The sequence below is a fragment of the Bidens hawaiensis genome, unplaced genomic scaffold (assembly GCF_021521415.1).
Source record: "Bidens hawaiensis isolate Kalapana, Puna unplaced genomic scaffold, B.hawaiensis_p1.1 tig00012646_1, whole genome shotgun sequence".
Classification (NCBI taxonomy): domain Eukaryota; kingdom Viridiplantae; phylum Streptophyta; class Magnoliopsida; order Asterales; family Asteraceae; genus Bidens; species Bidens hawaiensis.
In genome coordinates this window covers 535,619-561,548 of record NW_027492046.1, presented here as the reverse complement: position 1 = coordinate 561,548, position 25,930 = coordinate 535,619, and the positions used below count along the sequence as shown (strand labels likewise).

The window sequence follows — 25,930 nt, the reverse complement described above, 5'->3', positions numbered from 1 at the left end:
ACGTGGAGGTACATTATCATTTTGTTCGTGAAAAGGTGTTGAATGGAGAGATTGGTCTGATGTATGTGTATACAAGTAAGCAAGTAGCAGATGTGTTCACGAAGGGGTTACCGAGTGCTAAAATGAAAGAGTTCTATGCTAAGATGGGAATGAATACAGTCGATGTTGAGAGGGAGTATTAAACGATATGCATCATTGACTTGTTGGGTGGATAGGTTGGTCTCATGGGGTGGCTTGGAGGAGATCAAAATTTATCTTTATCTTTTAAGTTTAAGTTTTTGGTTTATCCATTATTTGCATTAATCTATTAGTCTTTGTTTAAGTTTTAAAATTTGAAGTGTTTGAGTTTGGGTAGGAGTCTTGTACGGGTGGTTATATAAACCCAATTAGTTCTTTGTTTCTTTTATGCACTTTTTATTTTCTTGTTTTCATTAATCAAAAAGAGTCGCTCTCAAATTTTGAGCAAATCGGTTGTTGTTGTTGGTTGGTTTTTGATTATCGGTTCACTTGTCCCAAGTTTAACAGTTTTAACATTTATTTCATATTTTCAATAAATATTTTTAGTAAAGTTTCTATACTAAGAAAGTATTTTAATTAAAAAAATAGTTAATTTCACCATCAATTTTGTCACACTAGTATAATATTAATAATTATTATTGATGGGTATAGAAGCTTTGTTTTCAATCCTAAATGGAGATTAATATTGCCTTTGTACTACATGAACGAAAGAGTTAAGGTCGCTCTTTAGTTGTCCAATAACATGATTAGCTTCCATGTTAATTATTGCATGCTACGCTAGCGACTTCCATATCCATAATCCATGGTTGATATTTATGTGGTGGTGCCGTCTCATGCCCCAAAAAAGATGATAGCTAGCAATTGTGGTGATCGATGATGAGGCACGTATGTAGCTTGGACTTGATTGTTCATATGTTAGTTTAAACATGAACATCACCAGGGCTGCCCCACTATTTAAAACCATGGCCCAATCCTAATCAATAAAATAATACCAGGCTCCACAACCCAATAATTCTAATCTAATACTTTGGAATTTTTTTTTTTCTTTCAAATTTTACATTTTATTTTTCTTCTGTCGACAGAACCAAAATTATAAATAACTGGTTGGTTATTATTATAATCTAGGAGTAAAAGAAAGTGATTATATGAAATGATTTTGATTCCCATGTGGCTGAATAATTAGGACGTGAATGTTATATATATAATATAATAATAATATATATAAAGGGATAATATTTATTGTTTAGTCAGGTGAGGTGTTGTGCTTGAGAGAATTTCATGCATCCCTTAACGTTTGTTGATTTCACATCTACCGGGTTAAATCTGGAGTATCAGTTATACTTTTTTCCAATTCATATTATTTAATTTGTGACACATAGGGGTAAATGCATATGTCCAAATAAGGTATCACAATTAAAACATCGTTTGCTTCTAATGAAAATCAAATTCAAACGAGATCTCAATACAACTAAAGTAATAGTATCACTAGTGACATGCGCAGTGCATGTGATTAACATAATGCACACACCAAAGTATACTCAGTACATGTAGTGTAATCACCAATATATTCACTAAACTTTTACCATTTTGTATCATTTTTATGTTTTCAAGAGTTGATTTGCACATACCGTTTCACTGAATTACAAGAGTATCACATCATATATTTTTTTTAATCTTGCGCGATCAACACCATATGATTTATTTCTTGTTTTCAATTAGTATATCACCGTCTATTACTAATATTATTGGTGGATTAGGTTTAATTTTACATGTAATATATATATGTACATAATAGATGTGTTAAAGAGTAAAAAGTGTGACACATGCATAATAGCTATTATGGAATGTCATGAGATGGGATGTGATGCATTCATTCGTGATTGTTGTGGGTCATGACTCATGAGTGGAGATGCGTGGGGAGATGGAGACATATGTGATATGTCCGATCGATTCAACCCTAAATAGGATAACTATCTGAATATCTAAAAACCACTTAGATATATTGGTTAATTATGATTATGATTATGATTATGATTATGATGTGAATACAAAATTAATTCCAAGTAAAGAGTTATATGTTGGCAAAGTACGTAGTTATAATTGAATTTAAATATAACATTAAAAGATCTATATATTGAAATAGCAATCATAAGATTGCACTCTTATGCTCCAACCCTCATATGGTCACCCATTCAAATTATAATTATTGCTAATTTAAAGTGATATTTTAGATTCAAATATACATTAACCTACAGTAATAATAATAAAAAATAATACACACATACATAGGTTTATAACCTTTTAATTCTCATATAGTGCAATCCTTTGTGAAAGATTATGACAGTTATAACTGTATTAATGGAAAATTCATCAGAGAGTTACCAAGTAGAGTGAGCATTGTTACCATCGAACTTAAGTCACTGCTCCTTAGTATGTGAGCAAAGGTTTAATACACACACATACATAGTTTTATTTAATATTTAGAATAGTTATAAAAGTAAATTAATAGCTAGAACAAAAGATTTCCTTTTGAAGGGAATGAAAGGGTTAATAATAATAATAATAATAATAATAATAATAAGGAAAAATAAAGGGAAAAGGAGGACAAGTAAAGTAAGTTATAAAGGCAGGCAGAGAGTTGTTTGGTTTGGGAGATTCAATTCCTACGCCAGGCACCACGGTCATAATTATAATATATAATTAATATTTTACAAGTTTAAACCGACATCCACCTTAAGCTTCCCGGCTTTCTTTCTTTCTTTCTTTCACCGGCAATCCATGAGTGAAGTTTTCTTTATGCATGGTGTTTTGAAAATGAAAGCAGAGTCAAATGGTACGTTGTTATCCGGTATAATATGTTTATTTCATTTCAATTTGATTAGAGGGAGGGTTAAAATCAGGAAGGAAGGATCATTCTTTCTTTCTGGGCAATAAGTCCAGTCCATGACTGCTACGAATTTACATATTTGTGGCCGGGTGGGTCCTCGTCATGGCCATTACATATCATTTGCATTTATGCTTTCACTTAGCTTAGCTGCCAGAAACCCACCCATCATATATATATATATATATATATATATATATTTATTTATAACAGTATTAGTTTTTGTAAGTGATTTAGATATTGATACACATTGTTATGTGTTGTTTTTGGGTTTTTGTGTTAAGGAATATCAAATAATTACAAAGTAATGCATTCAGATTTGTGGCATGCTTGTGCTGGGCCTTTAGTCTCTTTGCCCCCTGTAGGAAGTCTTGTGGTTTACTTTCCGCAAGGTCACAGCGAGCAAGTAAGTCTTTACTTTCTTTCTTCCACACATGATCGAGAATATTCAACTGCCTGGTAATTTATTCTGTTTAAGGTTGCAGTATCCATGAAGAAAGATACACAAAACATCCCAAACTATCCCAATCTTCCTTCTAAGCTCATCTGCATGCTTCATAATGTCGTCTTGCATGTAGTCATTCATTCATTCATTCCCCTTATCTTATGTTACGCAATAATAATACTTGTTGTTTCGACATCATTGATTGTTGCTTTGGGTTAGGCTGATGCTGAAACTGATGAAGTCTATGCCCAAATGACTCTTCAACATGTAAATAAAGTAAGTCAGCTGGATGCTTCTAAATATGTTTATGTTGATTCTTGACATTAAAGTAGTGGAATTGTGCAGTATGACCAGGAAGCATTACTCATGTCTGATATGGGTCAGCAAAGCAAACAGCCTGCAGAGTTCTTCTGTAAAACTCTTACGGCTAGTGACACAAGCACTCATGGTGGATTTTCTGTACCACGTCGAGCGGCTAAGAAGATTTTCCCACCTTTGGTATGTCAAACAACAGTCATATGATTGTGCTTTCAATTTATTAAGATTTCACCCTGCACATGTTTTTATAGGATTTCTCTATGCAACCTCCAGCTCAGGAACTTGTAGCTAGAGATTTACATAACCAAACATGGACATTCAGACATATTTATCGAGGTTTGTTCAAATCTTTCTGTTGCCCGGATCGATTATTCGGTTATAGGATTAGTATGAACAAGATGAGCATGCACATAACATGTGGTTGCGTGTAGGGACTTGAGACACCATGACAAAAGAAACAGACACTAATATTGTTGATAACTTGGTACAATGGGTGGGTATTATACCTTTGACCTTTGAAAATGATGATGAAATAATCATTTTTAACTAACTAACTAATAGACGTGTATCTATTGTGAAATGGCGGATCCTAAATCTGGTTAATTTACAGCAGTTTGACTTTATATTTGACCTGTTTTGACTTCTAAATTGCATAGATTTCTTGATTAAAGCTAAGTCTAACACTTTCTTTCTTCCTCTATTCATTAAACTATATTTAATTTGTCTCTCTGGCACTTATACTTTAAACAAGTAGTTTGTTTTTGGATAGATTATGTGTATTAGCACCCTCTAGCAAGCACTGCCAAACTAGAAGTATGTTGGATGCATACTTGATGCTTTATAATAATAGTTTTGTATATTCAGCAGCTTAATTAGACTTCAACTTTATGTATGTTGTCTATTGATGTTATTTACATTTCTATACTGATCCAAGGCAACCTTCGCCTTGCCTTTCCCGCCAGCAGCCTTCTTCCTCGCGAAGAAAGGACCATCTGCGGATTCCTCATCAGAAGATGACAAAATTAGAGGAATTCCAGCAGAGGTTTGAGCATTGAGAGGGCGAGGGTTAAATAATCTTTTACCTGGCCGCGTGGCGCTCAGTATCTCGTGGCACGGCGGGTAGACCTCCACAAACCGATCCGCAGTTTGCTCAAGGATGGGCAACTCGTTCTCATCAAGAGCACGAGTACCCATCCGAGCGGGACCACCGCTCTCCCGCGGCTGCAGAAGAGATTGCAAGTTGTTTCCCTCTGAAAATAGACAGAAACAGTTAGAAGAAAAACCCTAAATCAGCAAAAAGATATGAAGCATACCGTACGGGATAGAGTTCAAACCGTATTCGAGGACAATGGGAATCTGTGGCGCCTCCGCCCCAGCATCCTTCCACACCCGGCTCATCCCGAGCATAACCATCCCGGACTCCGCAAAGCGGTAAACCGGAGTCTGGATCCGGGAAATCTTGGAAAACCATTCCGCCTCCTGGTAGTTGGAGGCGTGAAGGCTCGGAAGTGCTCTCCCGTTCTTGAATGTCATCGCTATGGGGACGACACGGGCAGAGATGTAGAAGAACTCCCGCTTCCAAGACCGAAGACTGCGCTCGGTAGCACAGATCTTCAAACCCTTGATCCGGGTGACCAAGGTGTACCAGCCTTGGATGCACCTCCAGGAGTAGAAGGTCATCGGGCGGTCGACGTGGGGCTCCACACCAAGAATGAGGCACACCCATTAAAAATGACGGATCTTGGCGATCGCCATTGGATGTACCTCCGTCAGGTGCACACCGTGTCTTTCCAAAACACGGTATACAAACTTCGTCAATGGGAACCTGAGATTCCCATAGACGAAGAACGCATCATATACCCCTATCTTGCATTTGGGGGCATCGTACACCGTCTGATGAGGCCCAGGAAACTCAGGCTCGAAAGGCTCGAGCATGAACTTCCTGACCATGTACTGATAGGCGTCGACGGAAAGAGCACACTGGCACTCACCAGCAGTACTCTTGTCATCCTTGTCCGACGTGGACGAAGGATTCTCGAGGTATACATCGGACTCCTCGACAGTAACCTCAGGATCATGAGTAGAAGACATGTTTTAGATGTAAAGAAGAACGATTTCAGGAGAATGCTCGACAGAAAAGTTAGAGTATTCGCCGGAAATCGTTTAGCAGAAGAAGAGAGAAGTGAAACTGTGAGTTGAGATGCATCCTCTCCTCCCTTTATATACTCATCGCAATGAATGCGATGAATTTAATGCGGAAGAGAGAGGAAAACGCAGGTGCAATGAAACTATGACACGTGGAAAAAGCAAGCTGACAACAACTGTCGACAGGACGCGCGCCGTAAACTTCGCGGCCACGCGCCCGAAAACTAGCGCCCACGCGCCTGAAAAAGCGTCTGGAATGACCATATACTGTCACGTCGCCATAACTTCATGCACGTCCTGAAACTGTCAGAAGAAACCGTCAGACCACGCTGACGTCCCTTCAACGGTTAGACTGTTCTTATCCTTTCACCAACTCTTCGAATTTCAAAAAGATTCAAAAGTAAGCGGGACTATACCCCTTACCTTGGAAACCAAGTAACTATAAGACGGGTGCGGGTACAGTGTCAAGGCAAAACCCTTCACATACTTAGCACCCGCAGGTAATTGAAGCCAAGTATACCTCGGCAACCAAGTAACTATAAGACGGGTGCGGGTACAGTGTCAAGGCAAAACCCTTCACATACTTAGCACCCGCAGGGAATTGAAGCCAGGAATACCTTGGAAGTAAAGTAACTATAAGACGAGTGCGGGTACAGTGTTAAGGCGAAACCCTTCACATACTTAGCACTCCGTAGGGAATTGAAACCAAGAAGGATCTTCTGGGCCATGCTTGCGGAAAGGGATATAACATCCCCGCATAGCGGGAACGTTGAGAACTAGATTGTTGGAAGCTCCAAGATGGAATTGGTTGTTTAACATAATTGATCACTATGTTTAAAACTACCAAAACCCCGTGGAGAATCCACACAAGTGAAACTCAACGCTCCTGACTTGCGAGGAGGTTACACACCTACCCGAATCATACCCAAAGATCAAGCAGAACAGTGGGAAATTCTGCACGTGACATTAGGAAACCCGCGGGAAGAATCCCCGCGGAGAACCTTAAAACTAAACCCTTTTCAAAACCCCTTTGCTTAAGTCCAAAAGTTCACCTCATTAACAATTCATGAGAAGAACATTGGACTGGGGGGACTTGAAGAGGTAGGTCCCAGCAGAGCCCAGTTGGACCCGTAAGACTCACCTCAGAGACGTCTGCGCAGTCGGACCCGCAAGACTCACCTCAAAGAGGGACGTCTCCGCGGTTGGACCCGCAAGACTCACCTTAGGAGGGACGTCTGCGCAAAGACCAACTGGATCCGCAGGACCCACCATGCTCAGAGACGCGACGTCCTTACGCGCAGTACGCAAGCTGCTCCCGCAGGAAACGCCTCCCAATGGTCGACGTACTCCGCCTGTTCTCGCAGCTACGGATACTAGCCATCAGGGAAGGCTACCCGCACAGCAAGGCTACACGCACAAGGCACTAACTCTCAAAATAATTCAATAATGTCACCTGAAGAAGGAATGAGCAAGCCGGGAACACTCCCGCCAAAAGTCGGGAATACTCCCGCCCAAATGAGCCAGTCCATACGATACTGGAGGATCTTTTGTACTGTACCTGCCAAGGTATGGACAAAAGATCTGACCAAAGCTGCGACAGCTCACTGACAACAGTACGACGGGCAGCACGCTCTAGTACTTAAAGTCACTATCAGCCGCTGCCTACTCACCAACCCCTGTCGGGGCACGTCCATAGCCTGCAGTTGGTGGAAAAGGAATAGTACACAGCCGGCCTGGTCACTATCAGCCGCTGCCTACCCACCAACCATCAGCATGGCACGTGCGTAGCCCACAGTTGGTAAAACAGGAATACTATTTAGCCGGCTGTACCTGCTTGGAAACCTACCTTCGGCTATAAATACTCCAACACCTTGGAACGGTATCATCATCTTATATCTCCATATATTATCTGATATCTGCTCTAGTCATTTCTCTTAATATACACTTATATTCAAGAGCAATCTAGTCTGATTCTCACGCCGGAGGGTGGTCACAAGGAGGTACCCCCCCCCCTTCTCAGTGACGAGCTCACGGTGTCTGTTTTGCAGGTCATCGGAAGAATAACCATCTTGCCGGACACAACCCTCGTGGGAAACATCTATTTAACCCCCAGATTATCCGTAATCTGCCCGGGGTCGATTAGTGTTTCTTCATGAATGCTCTCCAATCGGTGCTGAGGAAGGCCTCCGAGTACCTGTCTACGCTGGACGCATCCACTCCATACTCTGAGTTCGAGCATAAGTTCCAAGAGATCGGCTTGGAGAGAGGCTGGGGCAACAAAGCCGAGGGCGTCACGGAGATGATCCAGATGCTGCTGGACCTCCTGGAGGCCCCTGACGCCTGCACGCTCGAGAAGTTCCTTGGAAGAATCCCCATGGTGTTCAACGTCGTCATCCTTTCTCCCCATGGCTACTTCGCCCAGGAGAACGTGTTGGGGTACCCGGACACCGGTGGCCAGGTGGTTTACATTCTGGATCAGGTTCCCGCCTTGGAGAAGGAGATGCTGAGGAGGATAAAGGAGCAAGGCCTTGATATCGTTCCTCGCATCCTCATTGTCACAAGGCTCCTCCCTGATGCTGTAGGCACCACCTGCGGGCAGCGTCTTGAGAAAGTGTTTGGAGCAGAGCACTCTCACATCCTCCGAGTCCCCTTTAGAACCGAAAAGGGAATTCTTCGCAAATGGATCTCTCGCTTTGAGGTGTGGCCATACATTGAGACCTTCACCGAGGATGTTGCTAAGGAAGTTACCGCAGAGCTGCAGGCAAAACCAGATTTGATCATCGGTAACTACAGTGAGGGCAATCTGGTTGCCTCTTTGCTGGCTCACAAGTTGGGTGTGACTCAATGCACCATTGCTCATGCCCTGGAGAAAACCAAGTACCCTGATTCTGATATCTACTGGAAGAACTTTGACAACAAGTATCATTTCTCTTCTCAGTTCACAGCTGATCTTATTGCAATGAACCATACCGACTTCATCATCACCAGTACTTTCCAAGAGATTGCTGGAAGGTAATACATACATACTTTTCAAATTGCTACTGCTTAACATGTGTTGACATATGTTGTTGTTTTCAGCAAGGACACAGTTGGACAGTACGAGTCCCATACCGCCTTCACAATGCCTGGACTGTACAGGGTGGTCCATGGGATTGATGTTTTTGACCCCAAGTTCAATATTGTATCCCCTGGTGCTGATATGGGGATCTACTACTCTTACACCGAGAAAGACAAGAGGCTCACAGCCCTCCACCCTGAAATCGATGAGCTTCTCTTCAGTTCTGTTGAGAATGAAGAACACCTGTAAGTTAGTTGGATTCATTTTCTGATTCAAACATGTGGTCATGCTAACAGAATAGAATGGAACGTGATGCAGATGTGTGTTGAAAGACAAGAGTAAGCCGATTCTGTTCACCATGGCCAGACTCGACAATGTGAAGAACCTAACAGGACTGGTGGAGTGGTACTCCAAGAATGACCGGCTTCGTGAGCTGGTGAACCTTGTTGTGGTGGGTGGTGACAGAAGGAAGGAGTCTAAAGACCTTGAAGAGCAGGCGCAGATGAAGAAGATGCACGAGCTGATCGAGAACTACAAGCTCAACGGCCAGTTCAGATGGATATCTTCCCAGATGAACAGAGTGAGGAACGGGGAGTTGTATCGTGTGATTGCAGACACGAGGGGAGCGTTTATTCAGCCTGCGTTTTATGAGGCATTCGGGCTGACGGTGGTGGAGGCCATGACCTGTGGGCTGCCCACGTTTGCAACACTTCACGGGGGCCCTGCTGAGATCATTGTTCATGGGAAATCTGGGTTCCATATCGACCCGTATCATGGGGACCAGGTCACCGAGTTGCTTGTCAATTTCTTTGAGAAGACCAAACAAGATCCTTCGTACTGGGAGACCATTTCCAAGGGTGGCCTGCAGCGTATCCAGGAGAAGTAAGCAAGCAAGCGATTAAACCTAAGCAAGTAAACGTAAACATAAACATAAACATAAACATAAACATAAAAACATGTATTTGTTTGTTTTGTAGATACACATGGCAGATCTACTCGGACAGGTTGCTGACATTGGCCGGAGTTTACGGATTCTGGAAGCATGTGTCAAAGCTTGACAGGCTTGAGATCCGTCGTTATCTCGAAATGTTCTATGCTCTCAAGTACCGTAAAATGGTAAGCAGGCCCCAAATATATTTAATTTGATTATCAATAATATGCAGTATTAGTATAGTTAATTAAGCATGGTGATTTGTGTGTTTGAAGGCGGAATCTGTTCCTTTGGCTGTTGATGAGTAGGCAAAAGGAGGAGGGGCTGGGTGATCCACATGATAACATAAATATAATAAAGTGGAGCACAAGAGAAGAGAAGAGAGCATTTTGAAAGGCTTTTGGTTTTGATTTTGATTGTGTATTTGTGTGTTCAATTTCCCTTTCATTGCCAGCCATTTGTGTGATTGACTCCTGCATTGGCCCAAATTAGAATTTCTTATGAATGTTGTTGTTTCTAGTAACTATTCTCTGTTTAACACACACATAAACATATACATATACATAATAGATGAAATCCTACTATTTGGTGGCCAAGTACTAACCAGGTTTCACCTGATTCCTTAGTACAACAAGAACCTCTCATTTAGAATATTAGAGCCACTATGCCTATCTTTTCTTATATAAAGTTTTCTTCGTAATAGTAGCTTTTGCCTTCAAATTAATTGCAATTTGAAGTTTGCAATTATTATTTACTTCAATTCCTCCCAACTTGAAATTTAATAATCTCTGCTTTTTACATTTCCAAGCACCTTTCAGGACATGTAGATATACAATTTAAGAACTCTATTTGTAGTAATTAATCTATCCTTTTACATAACATCTATCAAGATAAAATAAAATAGAACCCACCCTGGATAATACAAAAACATATGTGATGGATGGATGTCCTTAATTCAAATCTGGTTGGAACTGATAATCTGAAATGAAAAAGCAAGTGAAACTTGATCTAAGCTATACATGGGTGTGAGATCATTGTATTGTGTCTTGTTTTCATTTGAATAATATTGAATGAGTCATAATGAATTACCATATAAAAATCGGTGTTTTTTATATTGTTCAATCCAATAAAATCCAACCATCTAAAAATTACATCACGGTAAGTATTATCAAACTCAAATACATGTTTTTTGAACAGGCATATATAAAAAGTCATATATCCAACCAATCAAAATTCAAATCACATCAATCGTCCATCATATTGGGTTCATACCTTACATAAATAGTAAGTATTGATTGGATCATGTTATGGGTCAAATGACTCAAATCATTTGCTTTTAATAATGCTTGGGTTGGGTTGGACCGAACAAGATGGGTTGATAAAAAACAACCAAAAAGTAAAACGAGCATATCTTGGGCTAAAATATTCGTTACGACCGGGTTTCTCGACGAAAGGAATCTGAATATGTGGTTTTCTTTGACCGCGTTTCCCTATCAAAAACAACCAAAAAGTAAAACGAGCATATCTTGGGCTAAAATATTCGTTACGACCGGGTTTCTCGACGAAAGGAATCTGAATATATGGTTTTCTTTGACCGCGTTTCGCTATGCAACGTGTATATGTCCGTCGCGATACGCCATGGACATAAAAACGTGAAAAAAAGGGTTTTGACCTATATGTTCTATTTTACGAACCCTAATAAGATATCGTCCATCTATGTTCTTTGGCCGTGTTGCATGCTTGAACCATACGTGTGATTCTGTTATCGTTAATTGTTAAACTCGTTTAAGTGTTTGTTGCTTCCAAACAAAACCTGCTAGTGTGATCAGCACTCGACAAAACTTAAAAAATGTTTCTTTATAATTAAATAAACAACCAAACGGATGGCCTTGACAACATGCTCTTCTGGATTCGATACCTGACTTACCCTGTCTATAGGTAAATTAGGTTTTTGCATGATCGGTACGACACGGTCATCAACGTGCCCGAGATTCACTTATCGAGTTTGAGTACATTCGCGAGCCTAAACGAAAAAAAAAAAAACTGAAACACTATTTTGGTCTCATACGTCGCCATGTCAGTACGAGTTCTCAACAAGTTCAACGGTCATGGCTTTGCTAAATATAGCAGGCCAGGGAAACTCAAAGCAGACTAAACAAAGAATTGATGTCGAGGTTGAACCATGACCCACCCGAGTTGCAAGCTGAAAAGTGGGGGGATATGGTTAAGTAAACACCAAGGGTTACTAGACAAATCATTAACAGAGTACAAGGAAGAGATTCAGTGCATGTATGACCGTGTTGTGTCTGTTGCAACTACAACTAGAAAGCAAACACTACATCTGGTAGCAGTGTGGTTGTTAGGTGGGGAAGATTATAACTTCCGTTTGCAGGTTACAAGGTTTGTAAGAGTCTAAAATCTATATATGAAATGGTTTAGTTATTTCTATCTTGATTATTTGTAATTTCTATCTTGCAAGAATGAAATCGAGATAAAAATAAAAAATGATAATAATACGTCTTCTCCAACACGTTCATACGACCTCGCTGCGAAGTGCGAGCTATATTACTAGTATATATAATATGAGTCAAAATCCATAACTCTTATGTGAAACCATAAATAATAACGACAATTGCGGTAAGGCTCCTTTCTAATAGGTAAAACTACCAAGTTATAAGGAGAAACGTATGATCATACTTATTGAGGATGAGGATAAGACCAACCAACAAAAAACAATAAACACTTAGCAATTAGTCATATGAGGTACATAACACACAATCGAGCAATTATTCTAAATAACACATAAACTAGAGTTTGCGGTTTGAAGATCCAAGTCTTAAATCATTTTGTTTGAGTAAGAAAGCTACCCCCAAAGTATAAAAGCGAAAACGGGGATGAAATTACTCACTTAGAAAAAGAGACGTTGATGAAGAATTACTTAGAATAAAACTTCAAGAAAACGAGCTCAACGGTTCAACGTACGTGTCTGATGTTTGGTTTATTTGTACATATATTAGTTCGTTAATGTAGTTGTTTTATTCGTTTAAAGTAGGAACTTTGGTACTTCATACGTGTTTATTGTGTTTCAGGTCACAAGTACTTAACGCACTTAATTTGGACCTACACGAGCATGAAATGAAGTCTCGGGAAGATCGGAGCCGTTATACAAGTGTTGGAAACAAAGAGAAACAAATTGGTTGAAATTCAGCTCCCAGAGTAAGCTACTCTGGGATCAGAGTAGCCTACTCCGATGCCAAATTAGGTCAGAGTAAGGCAGTCAGATTTCAGAGTAAGGCAGTTAGATTTCAGAGTAAGGATTTTCACCCAAAGTAAGCTACGCCAGGGGTCAGAGTAGCTTACGCTGGGTCGCGAAATTCAGTTTTAAAGCATGGGTCCATCTGCTATATAAGCCATAAAACCCTAGATCGTAAAGAACATCATTCCACCCGTTTTGGGGACGAACTTTGGCCATTTTGGGAGATCCAAAACACCTCCAATCACTACAAAATCCATGTTTCATCATCCCGAATCAAGACTTGAAGATCATATGATGACCATGAGAGGCTAGACCCTCCGAAAAATACCCGGGATGTAGAGTATTGTATTTAACAGTATTTCTCATGTATTGATGTCTGGTATTATTGTGCATTCAGTCAATTTAGGTTTATATCGATCAGAACGATTAGTTTGCCAGTTGCTATGATAATTGCTTATAGGGTTGTTTTGACTAGTTTTAATGTGATGAAGCATACGCTTGCCCTTAGTTGAGTCACACTGGCAGGAACCGTTTGATAACCAGTGCCGTGTGTTAGCGAGCGTGGATGCCTAAGGTTTATCTAGTTAGTCCATTTGAGTTGATCATTGATAGTTAATATGTTAATTGAACATGAGATGGTTGTTTATTTACTTACTTGAACCCCGGGTGTAATTTGCTCTTAGTAATTGCTTGATAATTGTTTGTTTGTTTGTTTATCGTAAAACAAATTCATTTGCTAGTGTGATCAGCACTTTAAATTGAACTACTTCATAATGTTAAGAACCAGTTTCACATTACACTGACCACATACTCCTCGTGGTTCGACACCCTACTTACCCTAAATAGCTTAAGGTGATTAGGACACTGATTTAATTGGTTTTGACTAGATAACGACAGTCTAGCATCAGTGTCCTAAATTTGGAAGACTTGAGTTAATATTTAGTCTTGAAGATGGAATATAAATGATAAACTAGTTCATAAAAACAAGGCTTGGGTTTTCGGGATTTTAGTGCTGGTGTGCACGATTCCACTAATGTAAGAATCAAGATCCAACTTTTAAAGATTTGTTCGGTTTAGTCGGTTCGAGACTTGATAAAGCACCAAATCCTAATCCAACTTACCAAACTATTTAAATATATGAATTACTTCAATAAAATCAGTAGCTTAAACAAGTTTGAGAATTTTATTAATTAAAGTCTCAAACTCGGTTTTAATCGAGTGTAAGTCGGCCCGGTCTTAGTATAATACCAAGTTTGGTTCCGACATACCATAATCTTTGAAATATAAATAATTTAAAGTGAAACATAAGTTAAAAAGGTTAGGAAAGATTTTTTGTGGTTTGAACGGTGACTAGCTCATTAAGACGAGCAGTTCGACTTTTACTCTATTTTTACCCGAAACTTGGTTTAAACCAAGATTTGTTCCAACACTTCCAAACTATTAAGTAATATGAGAAATATAAAGTAAAACATAACTAAAAAGATATGTTGAACTTTTGGTGGTTTGAACATTGACTACCTTGTTAAAACAAGTGTTCTGTTTTACCCGGTTTTTACCCGAAACTTGGATTCAAGCCAAGATTTGTTCTAAACTTCCATAACAACCTTATAATAACTAAAATATAAAGAACAACTCATATCTAAAGTGTTTGATACAGCATGTTAGCTAAAAGTAAATTAAAGTGCTTAAACGAGTATTTGGTTCTTGACTCGGTATGAAACCGAGGATGGTTACCACATTTCAAACACCATAGAACTAAAATATAAAGGAAAACTCATATCTAGAATGTTTCATGCAACATGGTTGCTTAAAAGTTAATTAAAGTGTTTAAACGAGTGTTCGGTTTTGGTTCGATCCTTGACTCGGTATGAAACCAAGGATGGTTACCACATGTCACCATAGAACTAAAACAAAGTAAATTTTCCAAACCTAAACTCAAACAATAAAGTTACGCGAGTGAACTTCCTGAAAACGATCCAAACGGGCCTAAAATGCATAAATATGTGTTTGAATGCCCACAAGCCTTAAATAAAGATGAAAATGGTTTTCTCAACATAAAATAACTTAGAACAACTGAAAATATAAAAAACATATACCCGAAAAGGATTGAAATGCAAGAATCGATTCCGTTGACTTTTAAAGTCAAACTTAAGCAAAACTAACTATAACAACTTGCAAGTTCAAACAATTTGAGTGAGAAAGATGAAGACGAGAAGGGGAAATGACTGAGATTGGATGGGTATTTATGAGGAAAGATTAGGGTTCGAAGGATTGGGTAAAAGCTTTGTCCGGTGGATAAACCAATACACTTTGATACTTTATTTAAAAATAAGTTTTAAATTAAATAAATTATTAACAGGGATAAAAACATGTTTGGAGAGTTCTAGAATAATTATGGGTTAAGTCTTTGTTGGTTTGGATGGTTACAACACGAGTTCGGCCCTTAAACGAGCTTAAACGAACCAAAAACGTTAAAAAACTAATTTTGCTGAAACAAACTGTAGGCCAGCTACGCAGTGGGCTGAGGCCAGCCCTACGCGCTACGTGAGGTGGGGGTTCTCGGCCAAACTTTGTTTTTTGGCAATTTAATCTATGTAGTTTGTTTTAAGTCGTTTTGAGTACAAAATAAGCATTTTAAACACTATTAAAGACTTTAGAATAAAATGACATGTATGAAACATGATTACATTAATTTATTAATATCCAAAGATACGAAAAACAAAATGGACCGGTTTACAATACGAAAACAAATACAAGAAAATGACACATGCCACAAAAGTAATATTAGACATATCTTGTTCTTTAAGCAAAATCAATTATTGTTAAAAGCCATTGACCTACAAACCTAATCATTTTATTCCCAAACAAGACAAGAGAGCACACACAAAAACCATGTGACTAATACATGTGTATACAGCATGTGTCAACTAAACATTAATTGCATATGTATTATCTCTTATTGTGGAACCACTATGGATTGTGAAATCTCAACCAAGAAAGCAAATTAAAGTGTTGGAGATACAATTATATATATATGTTTAATCCCTCAAAACAATTTACTTGTATCTGAAGTGGACACCAAAAGTAAACTCTATAAGCAATCTCTTTTGAATTGGATATTAATGGCTGTAAATCTACGAAGTGTACACCATACATCCACAAATAGGAAGCACTAGCAGCTTACAAATACAATTAGCTAGGGTTTACAGAAGAGTATTATATATAGTATAGTATGAGAATTTGAAAACAAGGCCAGCAACAAATAATAAATGAATTAGCTAGCAAGCATACAAGTCCACGAGCTCTTCTAAAGAGTCCTGTTGAGGGACCGCGTTTTCAAGCATCCATAAGAGGTGTTCGAAGAGAACCACCTCGCAATCCACCGTGTCCCTGTCACCAGAACGTTCTAGCAGCTCCTGGAACACCGGGTGCTCCGCAAGCTCTAAGCTTATATAGTAGCGGCGTCTCGACTTGCCAACATAGACCGCATGGCAATGATCAGGGTTATGGTAGTCGGCCGCAATAGCACTACTGCTGCTATTGCTACTTCTGCTAGGCTTACTGAAGGAGTGCCATATCTTGAGCACTGATTTAAGCTTTGTTAGCTTACCTCTAGCCATATTAATATATATGGATGAGATGAAGATGAGTATTAAAATGATGAGCAAGTGGGAAGGAATGTATGAGAGAATAGGGTTGTATGCTTGCCATTATATATATGTATGTGTAAGTAGGGTAGAAGAAAACAGCATGTTTGGGGTGGTGGGGCCATGCACATTGTTGTTATGGCTGGCAGGTTGCTGATACTGACAAGTTGGAGGACATACCCATTTGAGATTTGGTCTGGTCTGGTCTGGTGTCTATTAGTTGTTGATTAATATACTGTACGTAGCTAGTTTTTGGCTGTTGGGGCATAATTGTTGGTTGTCTCTTCACAATCATAAAAACCTCCCTAGCTTTTTTCATAAATATTATAGAGCATGTTATATTTTTTTGGTTCCTTCTTGTGATTTAGTAAATGACTGAAACCTTAAAATAAGAGAGACACATTATACTTCAAGTATGATTAAAATCAGGCTTAGGATTTAGTAAATGATTGAAACCTAAAGAGAGAGAGAGAGGCATTATATTTCAAGTCTGATTAAAATCACAAATCAGGCTTGGGATTTAGTAAATGATTGGAATCTTTAACGAAAATGGAGAGAGATTAAGATTAAGATAAGATATTCTCCCTGGGCCTCTTTTAAATTCTAATAGGAGATGAAAACCCCAAGTTCTTCACATTTTTGTCTTTTATTTTTTTTTCTTTTTTTTAATAAAGAAAGGGAAAGCAATAGGTTCACTTCACTTAAACACAAGAAATTGATTTTAACTTTAAAATCCCAATATACATAGTACTAATTATTTTAAGTTGTTTGAAAATGCCTCTAATTAGGAGATGCTTTATAAGTAAAGAGACATGATATCTATATTTTTATTGTTAGACTAACTTATAATTTTTGTTTATTTACAGTATTGCAACTTCTGGAATATATGTTATTTAAAGAATTGAATTTCAATGAGTGTCATTTATACAAAAAATTGCTTGGCTTCTTGTCTTTTATCCTTACTGCCATTCACTTTTATCTATTAAATTTTGGTATGTGTCAAGAAGATTAGAAGATGAGAACATATATGTAATTGTCCCTCGATCTGTTTAAGCTTTGACAGTTATAGACATCCCCCATCTCTATCTATACACTTCCATTATATAATTCAATCCAATCCAATCCAATTCCCGATTCAACTTCACACATGGATCACAATAGTACAGCTGATATATGTGTAAAGAGAGATTAATGGTGGAGCTCCCTATCAAAGATTCTTCCACAGCTGTGATCAATATCAGGTAAAAGCTTCTAAACCGTTTACAGCCTGTTAAACTCAAATAAGTCAAATCAACTGGTTGCATATCTTCTTGTAACCCTACAACTCTCGTTATACTTCTCTTTCTCTTCCCATTAGTAATCGCTGCTCAACTCACTGGAGTTAGACTAGACACCATAACTCTAATTTGCCTAGTATTTATTGTGCAAATGTCCCACTCCGTTTTATCTAGTGGATTTCACTTGCTACAAACTATTGACTCGTATTTGGACCAACTGGAATGCAAAGGAGGGTAACGGGTGGGTCAATAACTCAAAAGATATAATGAACAATAACCAACATATGATTTATTTCTAATATTTTGATTTTAATAATCCAAACTATCATATATTGACCAATAACAATTCATACTTACAGTTTGGCTAATGATAATTCTAATTGTCAGTTTTGTTGCAAAGAGTAATCCCAATAGCATATTTGCTATATATTTTACACTCAATTTACATTTGGTTAATGCTTGATGTTGCTAGTACGTTTCTCCTTATCGTTCAAAATCATTATTGTGAAAGACATCAAGTAATTAATATAAAAATTAAGTATAAATCTATGACATTTATATTTATGCTACATGGATTGTTATTGTTAACAAATTGAAAGTTATAATTATCATTAGTTTCAAGTTTAAGTATTGATAATTATCAGCCAATACGTCGGGTTAAGATTATTAAGATATATTTATTCCTTTTTTTTTTAATTAAGAAAGACAATAAATTTAGGGCTATGTAAGGTAAGGGGGTTTGATATTTATTTATAAGGTTCATGCATCAATAGGATTGGAAAGCGACAGCCATGTGCGAGGGATAAATATAAGTCGTTTAGTTTGTCTTCTTCCTCCACCATATGATACCGTTTGTTAATCAAAGAAACGACCACTACCAAACAAATAACAAATAAGCCAAGAAGATGCCTGTGCTTGTTTACAAACAAATATATATTCTCAAAAAGTGAACGGAATACATGCTTTTCTATTATACGATTGCACACTAAACATTTTATGGTTGCATTATATACTTTCTAAAACATAATTTTAAAATATAATTACACAATTCCATCAATAAACACAAACTCTATGATAGTTGTTAATGAATTAGCAGAATTGTATCGATTTAACATCGAAGAACGCAAACTCAACACAACTTATGAACTAGATCGATTCACGATGAAATCCCAAATTGAGTTAGGGTTAACACATTTTTATTAAATATGAAAGAAATGAAAGAGACGAGAATGAAAACGATCATGAATGAAATCAAATTGAACGAACTAAGTACCACGTCTATGACAAGCCCTTATATATCCTAACTGCTTGTTGTTGGACACTAACAAACTATCTTTCAAGAAGTATAAAACACCTCTTGAAGTTTATTCCCTATAGTGAACCTTTTATCAGGAGTAGAGTCTCAAATGTAGTAAAAGAATTAGAAAAACAAACACTTCATCCGTAGTACACAAATTCTTACACGTATCATTCATCACGTAATACTCTACTACTCCGGAGAAGTAACTCTCTCATGTAACCCACTCTAGAGAAGCCACACTTTATTAAACAAGATGTTTAACTATGAATTAAACTAAGCATCACTTCCAAGTTTCAGCAATAGTTTATACTCGTCTTGTTTCATAACAATGATTTTAAAATGTTCTATTTATCCATTGCTATAAATACAGACTATTTTTTATTAAATCGAATGTTTCTTTTAGGCTTATGTAGAAAATAAAGGGCGAACGAATTTCATAAAAATTTTCATAATTATTTGTTAGATTATGGAATGCTCTTTTCCTTTGATCCTCCATGTAAGCAACATGCTTCACTAACCGTCTCCCTAAATGGCAGAGACCACCGTCCACCGGCATACAAACGTCTCACTAGTGGTATAGGTGGTGATACCTTACAAACGCCATGCTAAACAAGGTAATTATCACCTTAAATTGGTGTATTGGTCTCACAGAGCATTCACATTCCATCCATCACATTCCATCCATCATTTTTACCCTATAATTTAACTAAAATTCATACTATTTAAAATTTGATACTTGTAGGTCTCGAAACCGGATCCGACAACGAAGGGCTTTGTTCTTGATAAGTGCTCGAGACGGGTGCGGTATAAACAAACGATCGAGCAAATATATAAAGATAATATTGAACAACTCCGTAACCGTAACAAAAGATTCATAACATTAAACGAACCGATCCCACCCAAGGTGAGCTCCCCTTGGGTGGTTGTTTACACACTACAAAACACACACATACATATGACTACAAGACCCTATTTATAGCTAAAACAAATACATTCTAGAAGATCTTTCTCCCCCGTTGAAGCTAAGCGCGTGCGTCGAAGTTCTCATCTCGTGTCCGAAATTCTAGCCTACTTTAATTATTAACTTGACTGTAAATATATAACGGGTTTCATACTTTGATATCGCAAGTCACATTTTTGGCCTTACAATCACCCCCTTGACTTGTGATCTCAAAACATCGTTGAACCGTGTCTCTCATTTTCGCAAATCAACCCGATGACCGAAACTTCTTCAATCACCCCCTCAAGGTATGATCCACATAATTCATTCATGAAGACATTCTTGCTTCTTTATCCCTCTCGGATCTTAAGCAATATAGGTTTAGAAGAGCTTGACGAAATACCGGGGACAGCGATCAAATGGCAACGCTTATTATTTCCGAGAATTAAATTATTTAAGTAACTCACCCTTAATAAATAAGTATCCCAGATACTCGTATCCCACATTTTCAGGGTGAGAACTTAAACAATTTAATTCCCTATTAAATCCAACTTTTTCAAAAATTATCACCTTAATAAGCATCTCGGATGCTCGTAGCCCACGTTTTCTGGATCCAATTCTCGAACGCCTTGAAAATAACATATAAATAATATGCTCTGAACACTGTCCAATAATGACGAAACCCGAACAAATTTGACTTTCTTCAGTTTGGTCAACCCCGAACATCAGCAACAAAAATAATTTAAACATCTTGAACCCAAAATTTAACTTACAAGCATCTGTTCCATAATAAAATAATCTGGCCCAAACTTACAATACACTCTAGCCTACAATTTAAAATTCAGCCCAGATCCACACTAATAAAGCCCAGCATGTATATGTCACAAACCCTAGCTGCAAACTTATTATGTTGCTGCCCCCTCATATATCAACTTGCCGGAAAGACATTTTTCTGGCAACCATTTCCGACCACCACAGCGCCGCCTCCTCCTCCTTCCACAGATCCACGTACTAATCAACAACAACTACCATTATCAACCATCGTTACAGTAAAGTGTGACCGAACAGTTGAAACTCGCCGGAGTTCTGACACCCATTTCCGGCCACCCTTACAAAAAAAAATCCGGTCAACAACATCAAGTGTCGTCATCATCACCAGCCACCGGTGACCTCCGCCATAACCACTTCCTTCACGAAGACCATCACTGTAACCGGAGGTGGTAGCCGACCATCTCTCCTTCCAGACTCTCACTCTAGTGTTTGTGACATAACCAATGATTTAACAGCATGATGTAACATAGCACGAGAATGAACCAATGATTTGATTATTATGGATGGAGCTTACATTCTTCAAGCTCCACAGACACAAATACCGTCTGTTCAATTTTTCTTTTTTTTTAATACACGATTCATAAAAACTTCATAAAACTCTAAATCAAACCTTTAACCGGCAGTGAATCCAGATCCACAAAGAGACAAACATCGAGCACCTTTATTTCCCCAAATCTTCACACTTTATTTCCAAGTATCAATGAAATTAACATCTCGGTTCTAGTAATAGCGGAAATAGAACCCGATTATCAAGAACAAAGTTGAATGATAAGATTCGACCCGCTTTGATACCAATTGTAGGTCCTGAAACCAGATCCGATAACAAAGGGCTTTGTTCTTGATAAGTGCTCGAGACGGGTGCGGTATAAACAAACGATCGAACAAATATATAAAAATAATATTGAACAACTCCGTAACCGGTAACAAAAGATTCATAATATTAAATGAACCGATCCCACCCAAGATGAGCTCCCCTTGGGTGGTTGTTTACACACTGCAAAACACACACATACATATGACTACATGACCCTATTTATAGCTAAAACAAGTACATTCTAGAAGATCTTTCTCCCCCGTTGAAGCTAAGCACGTGCGTCGAAGTTCTCGTCTCGTGCCCGAAATTCTAGCTCACTTTAATTATTAACTTGATCGTAAATATATAACGGGTTTCATACTTTGATATCGCAAGTCATATTTTTGGCCTTACAATACCCATTTTTAAAAATTTCCCACAACCCATCCACCATCTTTATCTTCATCTTACTCACAAACAATTATTTTATCATATTTCTTGTTTTCATACACTCACACAAATTTAAAGAGTGGTGAATAGTAACTTTTTATATATAAAAAACTGGTATAGCAACTTTTTATAATTTAGGGTTGGGATAAACAAATAATGGATGGGTTGAAGTTAGTTTTTAGTAAATTCTTTTTAAATTTAAAGATGGAATACAAGAATTTGCAAGTAAAAACATAAAAACTTTTAAGTTCCTCTCTTTATTGTCTTTTGATCTACTTTATTAAATGGAAGAATGAGAGAGATCAAGATGTATAAATTAAATTGGTGTATTGGTCTCACTAAGGTAATGATCACCTTAATACAAGAATTTGCAAGTAAAAACATGAAAGCTTTTAAGTTCCTCTCTTGGTTGTCTTTTGATCTACAATTCAACTATAAATGCAAGAATGAGAGATTAAGATGTATAAATTTGTTGAGTTTTAGTGGATGGAGTGGGGCTCAGGACCCCCTAGGAGGTACCGTATGGGAGGATCGGGAGCACCGTCCCGTGACCAACGGTACTGAAAAAATCATCCCGGCGTTGCGAGTACATGCCACTCTCCTTGCCAATTATTTTTTCTTTTTCCTTCTTATTTTTTATCTAAAAAACATGTCTGGCATGGTGGCTGTGGTGATTGATGGTGGCAGAGCACGGTGGATCAGTGGCTATGATGGGCGATGGTGGCGACAGTGGTTGAAGATGAAGACGACGTTCTTTTAGGGCTTTTTCTTAATATGTCGATTGTTTTCTAGCCCCTCACATTTCATTTAGATAGCTTTATTTGGAGATCGATTAAATTTTAAAAAAGTTTCAGTAATTTATATCTTAACAAAAAAATAATTTTGAAGGGTGATTAAATATTAAAAAAACTATCTAGATTAAATTATATTTTTTTCCTTAGCTTTATATAAAAAACAACACTTAATTTATTTATTTAAAAAACTATTTTTTTTTATTTTAATGTTATATTATGTTTTTAATTTAAAAATAATTTAGTTTAATATTAAAAATAAATTGATTGAAAGATGGATTAAGATTGCTGTGGGGGTGATTGTAAGGGTTGTGAATTGGGATGTGAGAAGAGATAGTGTGATCTTATTACTATTTACTAGAGTTATCTTTGAATCCTTAAAAAGAATGATATATAATCGAACAATGAAACTCAATTTAATTTAATAACAAATGTTGAAACAAAAACTTTAAAATTATATAATCCAACAATATGTTTGGCGGAATTTAATCACTTAATCCCAAACATATTGTTGGTTAAATAAATGGGTCGGTTCGGTTATAGAGGTTTTGAATTATTTCTAACCAAAACCGATCCGTATTTGACGGTTTTTAAAAATTCATTAACCGACCCACTGGTTATGTCGGTTATCGGTTAAAATCAGTTTGATTATATCGGTTATAGTTCGGTTTAATGATTATGGCAGTTAAGTTGTTCACCTCTAACTACTACATTTGGTGTTCTCTAACTCATGTCACACATGCAAAAGTACCATAAAGAAGTATCTAAAAGTAGTGTTTTGAAACCGGGACTGGCCGGTTCGACCAAGACCTAGTAGGCATTCCGGTCCGGTTCGCATTATATAGCCCGTTTTCTAATAACCCGGCCGGGCCTGGCGGGTCACGGTTCGACCGGAACTGGTGAACTGCTGGTTAAACCGGAAAAACTACCTTTTTTAATTATTAAATAAAAAAGGACGTACCAAACGGGAGTTGAACCCAGACAGATCCCGATTTGAATGCTTTGAGAAACACCAAATGCCAACCAACCAGCCTATGTTGGTGCTTTTAATTGTGGATTTTTGATTCTAAATTCATTTGAAAACAATTATGGAGCTTCAAAAGGAAAGTAAAACCCCACGTTTAGAGTTCCACCAGACCACCACCGTATGTTTAGTAATTTACACATTGTAAGTTTATAATGGTTTTATTTTTGCTTTAATTTTATTGCTCTAGTTTATTTTCTAAATTGTAACTGGACGGGAAGTTGATTATTATTATTGTTTTACATATATATATATTATTTATTACATCATCTGTGTCAATGTTCGGTCCGATCTTCTGAGCCAGTTCGACCAGTGACCCAGTAAGATATCCGTATCAATGTTCGGTACGAGTCTGAAAACATTGTTTAAAAGGAGTCTCAAATTAGTAATGAATTCAGAATTGATAAGCATATATGAATATATAATAGAAAATCTAAGTAGGGCATGTATTAATTAGGTATAAGAAGTAGAGATGACGTATGCACGAGTGACACAAACCTCTTTGTTTGGGCCAGGCCCAGTTAGAGGCATAGTCTAGTAGTTACTAGATAGATGATTTTAGTTTTGTAGTTGGATGAGATGCATCCACGTCAACTTGGGTGAAGATATGGTGTCCTGTCCTCCCCTCACTCACTCACTCATCATCATCTTCCTCCATATTCTTCTTCTTCTTCATATGCAAAGAAAGAAAGAAAGAAAGTAAAACTAATTAATGGCGTCTCTGGCAAAGCCCCTTCTTCTTCCATCTGTGCTCCCGACTACCTGTTGTAATCGACAACACCCACTCGCTGCTGTTGCTTTCAAATCCAACTTCCTCCAGGGCCAAAGCCTCTCACTTTCTTCATCTTCTGTTACTTGTTTAACCAGCAGCAAGACCTCCCCCATTGTTTGTGCAAAGGTACCTACATTTAACAGCTTATTAATAATAATAATAATATCCTGACGTACGGACACTTAAAGTATATATTATAATTATGTTTAGGTGAACAAAGGGTCTGTGCCCCCGTCTTTCACACTTAAAGATCAAGACGGTAAGAATGTGAGCCTCTCCAAATTCAAAGGCAAGCCTGTTGTCGTCTACTTCTACCCTGCTGATGAAACCCCTGGTTGCACCAAACAGGCAGCTCACTCACCCTCACCCTCCCTTAGCTAGGCATTCATGTTTGATACTTATTATTACTTAATTAATAATTAAATACCCGTTGTACGCACGTTATTCCGCAGGCATGTGCATTCAGGGACTCTTATGAAAAATTCAAAAAGGCGGGAGCGCAGGTTGTTGGGATCAGTGGGGATGATGCAGCATCACACAAGGTATATATATATATATATAAGTGCAATATATATATGGCCGATGTTTATTAATATTACTATTTCTATGCAGGCATTTGCAAAGAAATACAGACTCCCGTTTACGTTGCTGAGCGATGAGGGCAACAAAGTGCGAAAAGACTGGGGTGTCCCGTCTGATCTTTTTGGTACATTGCCTGGCCGACAGACGTATGTTCTTGACAAGAACGGGGTCGTTCAGCTTATCTACAACAACCAGTTTCAGCCTGAGAAACACATTGACGAGACCTTGAAGTTGCTTCAGACTCTTTAATTCATTCAGTCAGGTAGCTGACAAAACAACTCAACAAACTTGCATGTCTATCATTTATTTATACAAATGAATCTATCATTTCTTTCTTTCTTTAACATAAAACTCAGTATTTGATTTAGTTATCATGGAATTTATTCAAATATTATGGAGTAAAGTTTTCGGCTAAGTTGGAAACAACTGAAAGATTTGTTTGGACATTATATATTGATTCAGTACACA

General features: G+C 37.8%; 2 protein-coding genes, 1 long non-coding RNA gene and 1 pseudogene across 3 annotated transcripts; 3 read left to right on the top strand and 1 right to left on the bottom strand.

The window, feature by feature from the left end:
- Window positions 1-3,322: 3,322 nt before the first annotated feature.
- LOC143541775 (uncharacterized) lies at window positions 3,323-3,744 on the top strand. The gene is made up of 3 exons (XR_013136806.1): window positions 3,323-3,476; window positions 3,567-3,623; window positions 3,693-3,744. It is a non-coding gene; the product is annotated as an uncharacterized LOC143541775 (long non-coding RNA).
- A 4,218-nt stretch (window positions 3,745-7,962) lies between these two features.
- Window positions 7,963-10,267, top strand: LOC143541787 (sucrose synthase-like). Its single transcript, XM_077034518.1, has 5 exons — window positions 7,963-8,822; window positions 8,889-9,113; window positions 9,187-9,750; window positions 9,846-9,984; window positions 10,075-10,267. The coding sequence occupies exons 1-5, from the start codon at window positions 7,963-7,965 to the stop codon at window positions 10,105-10,107; spliced, it is 1,821 nt and encodes a 606-aa protein (XP_076890633.1). The 3' UTR covers window positions 10,108-10,267.
- A 6,066-nt stretch (window positions 10,268-16,333) lies between these two features.
- LOC143541751 (auxin-responsive protein SAUR78 pseudogene) lies at window positions 16,334-16,675 on the bottom strand (annotated as a pseudogene).
- An 8,145-nt stretch (window positions 16,676-24,820) lies between these two features.
- Window positions 24,821-25,717, top strand: LOC143541750 (peroxiredoxin Q, chloroplastic-like). Its single transcript, XM_077034488.1, has 4 exons — window positions 24,821-25,006; window positions 25,091-25,228; window positions 25,333-25,422; window positions 25,493-25,717. Exons 1-4 carry the CDS (start codon window positions 24,821-24,823, stop codon window positions 25,709-25,711), a joined length of 633 nt encoding a protein of 210 aa, XP_076890603.1. The 3' UTR covers window positions 25,712-25,717.
- The last annotated feature ends 213 nt before the right edge of the window (window positions 25,718-25,930 follow it).

Bases quoted from the DNA above. Each gene is read 5' to 3' on its own strand.
- LOC143541750 (XM_077034488.1), top strand. From the start codon at position 24,821: ATGGCGTCTCTGGCAAAGCCCCTTCTTCTTCCATCTGTGCTCCCGACT. The intron at 25,229-25,332 runs GCAGCTCACTCA...GTTATTCCGCAG, and splicing joins CCCCTGGTTGCACCAAACAG to GCATGTGCATTCAGGGACTC. The intron at 25,423-25,492 runs GTATATATATAT...ATTTCTATGCAG, and splicing joins ATGATGCAGCATCACACAAG to GCATTTGCAAAGAAATACAG.
- LOC143541787 (XM_077034518.1), top strand. From the start codon at position 7,963: ATGAATGCTCTCCAATCGGTGCTGAGGAAGGCCTCCGAGTACCTGTCT. The intron at 8,823-8,888 runs GTAATACATACA...TGTTGTTTTCAG, and splicing joins TTCCAAGAGATTGCTGGAAG to CAAGGACACAGTTGGACAGT. The intron at 9,114-9,186 runs GTAAGTTAGTTG...AACGTGATGCAG, and splicing joins GTTGAGAATGAAGAACACCT to ATGTGTGTTGAAAGACAAGA.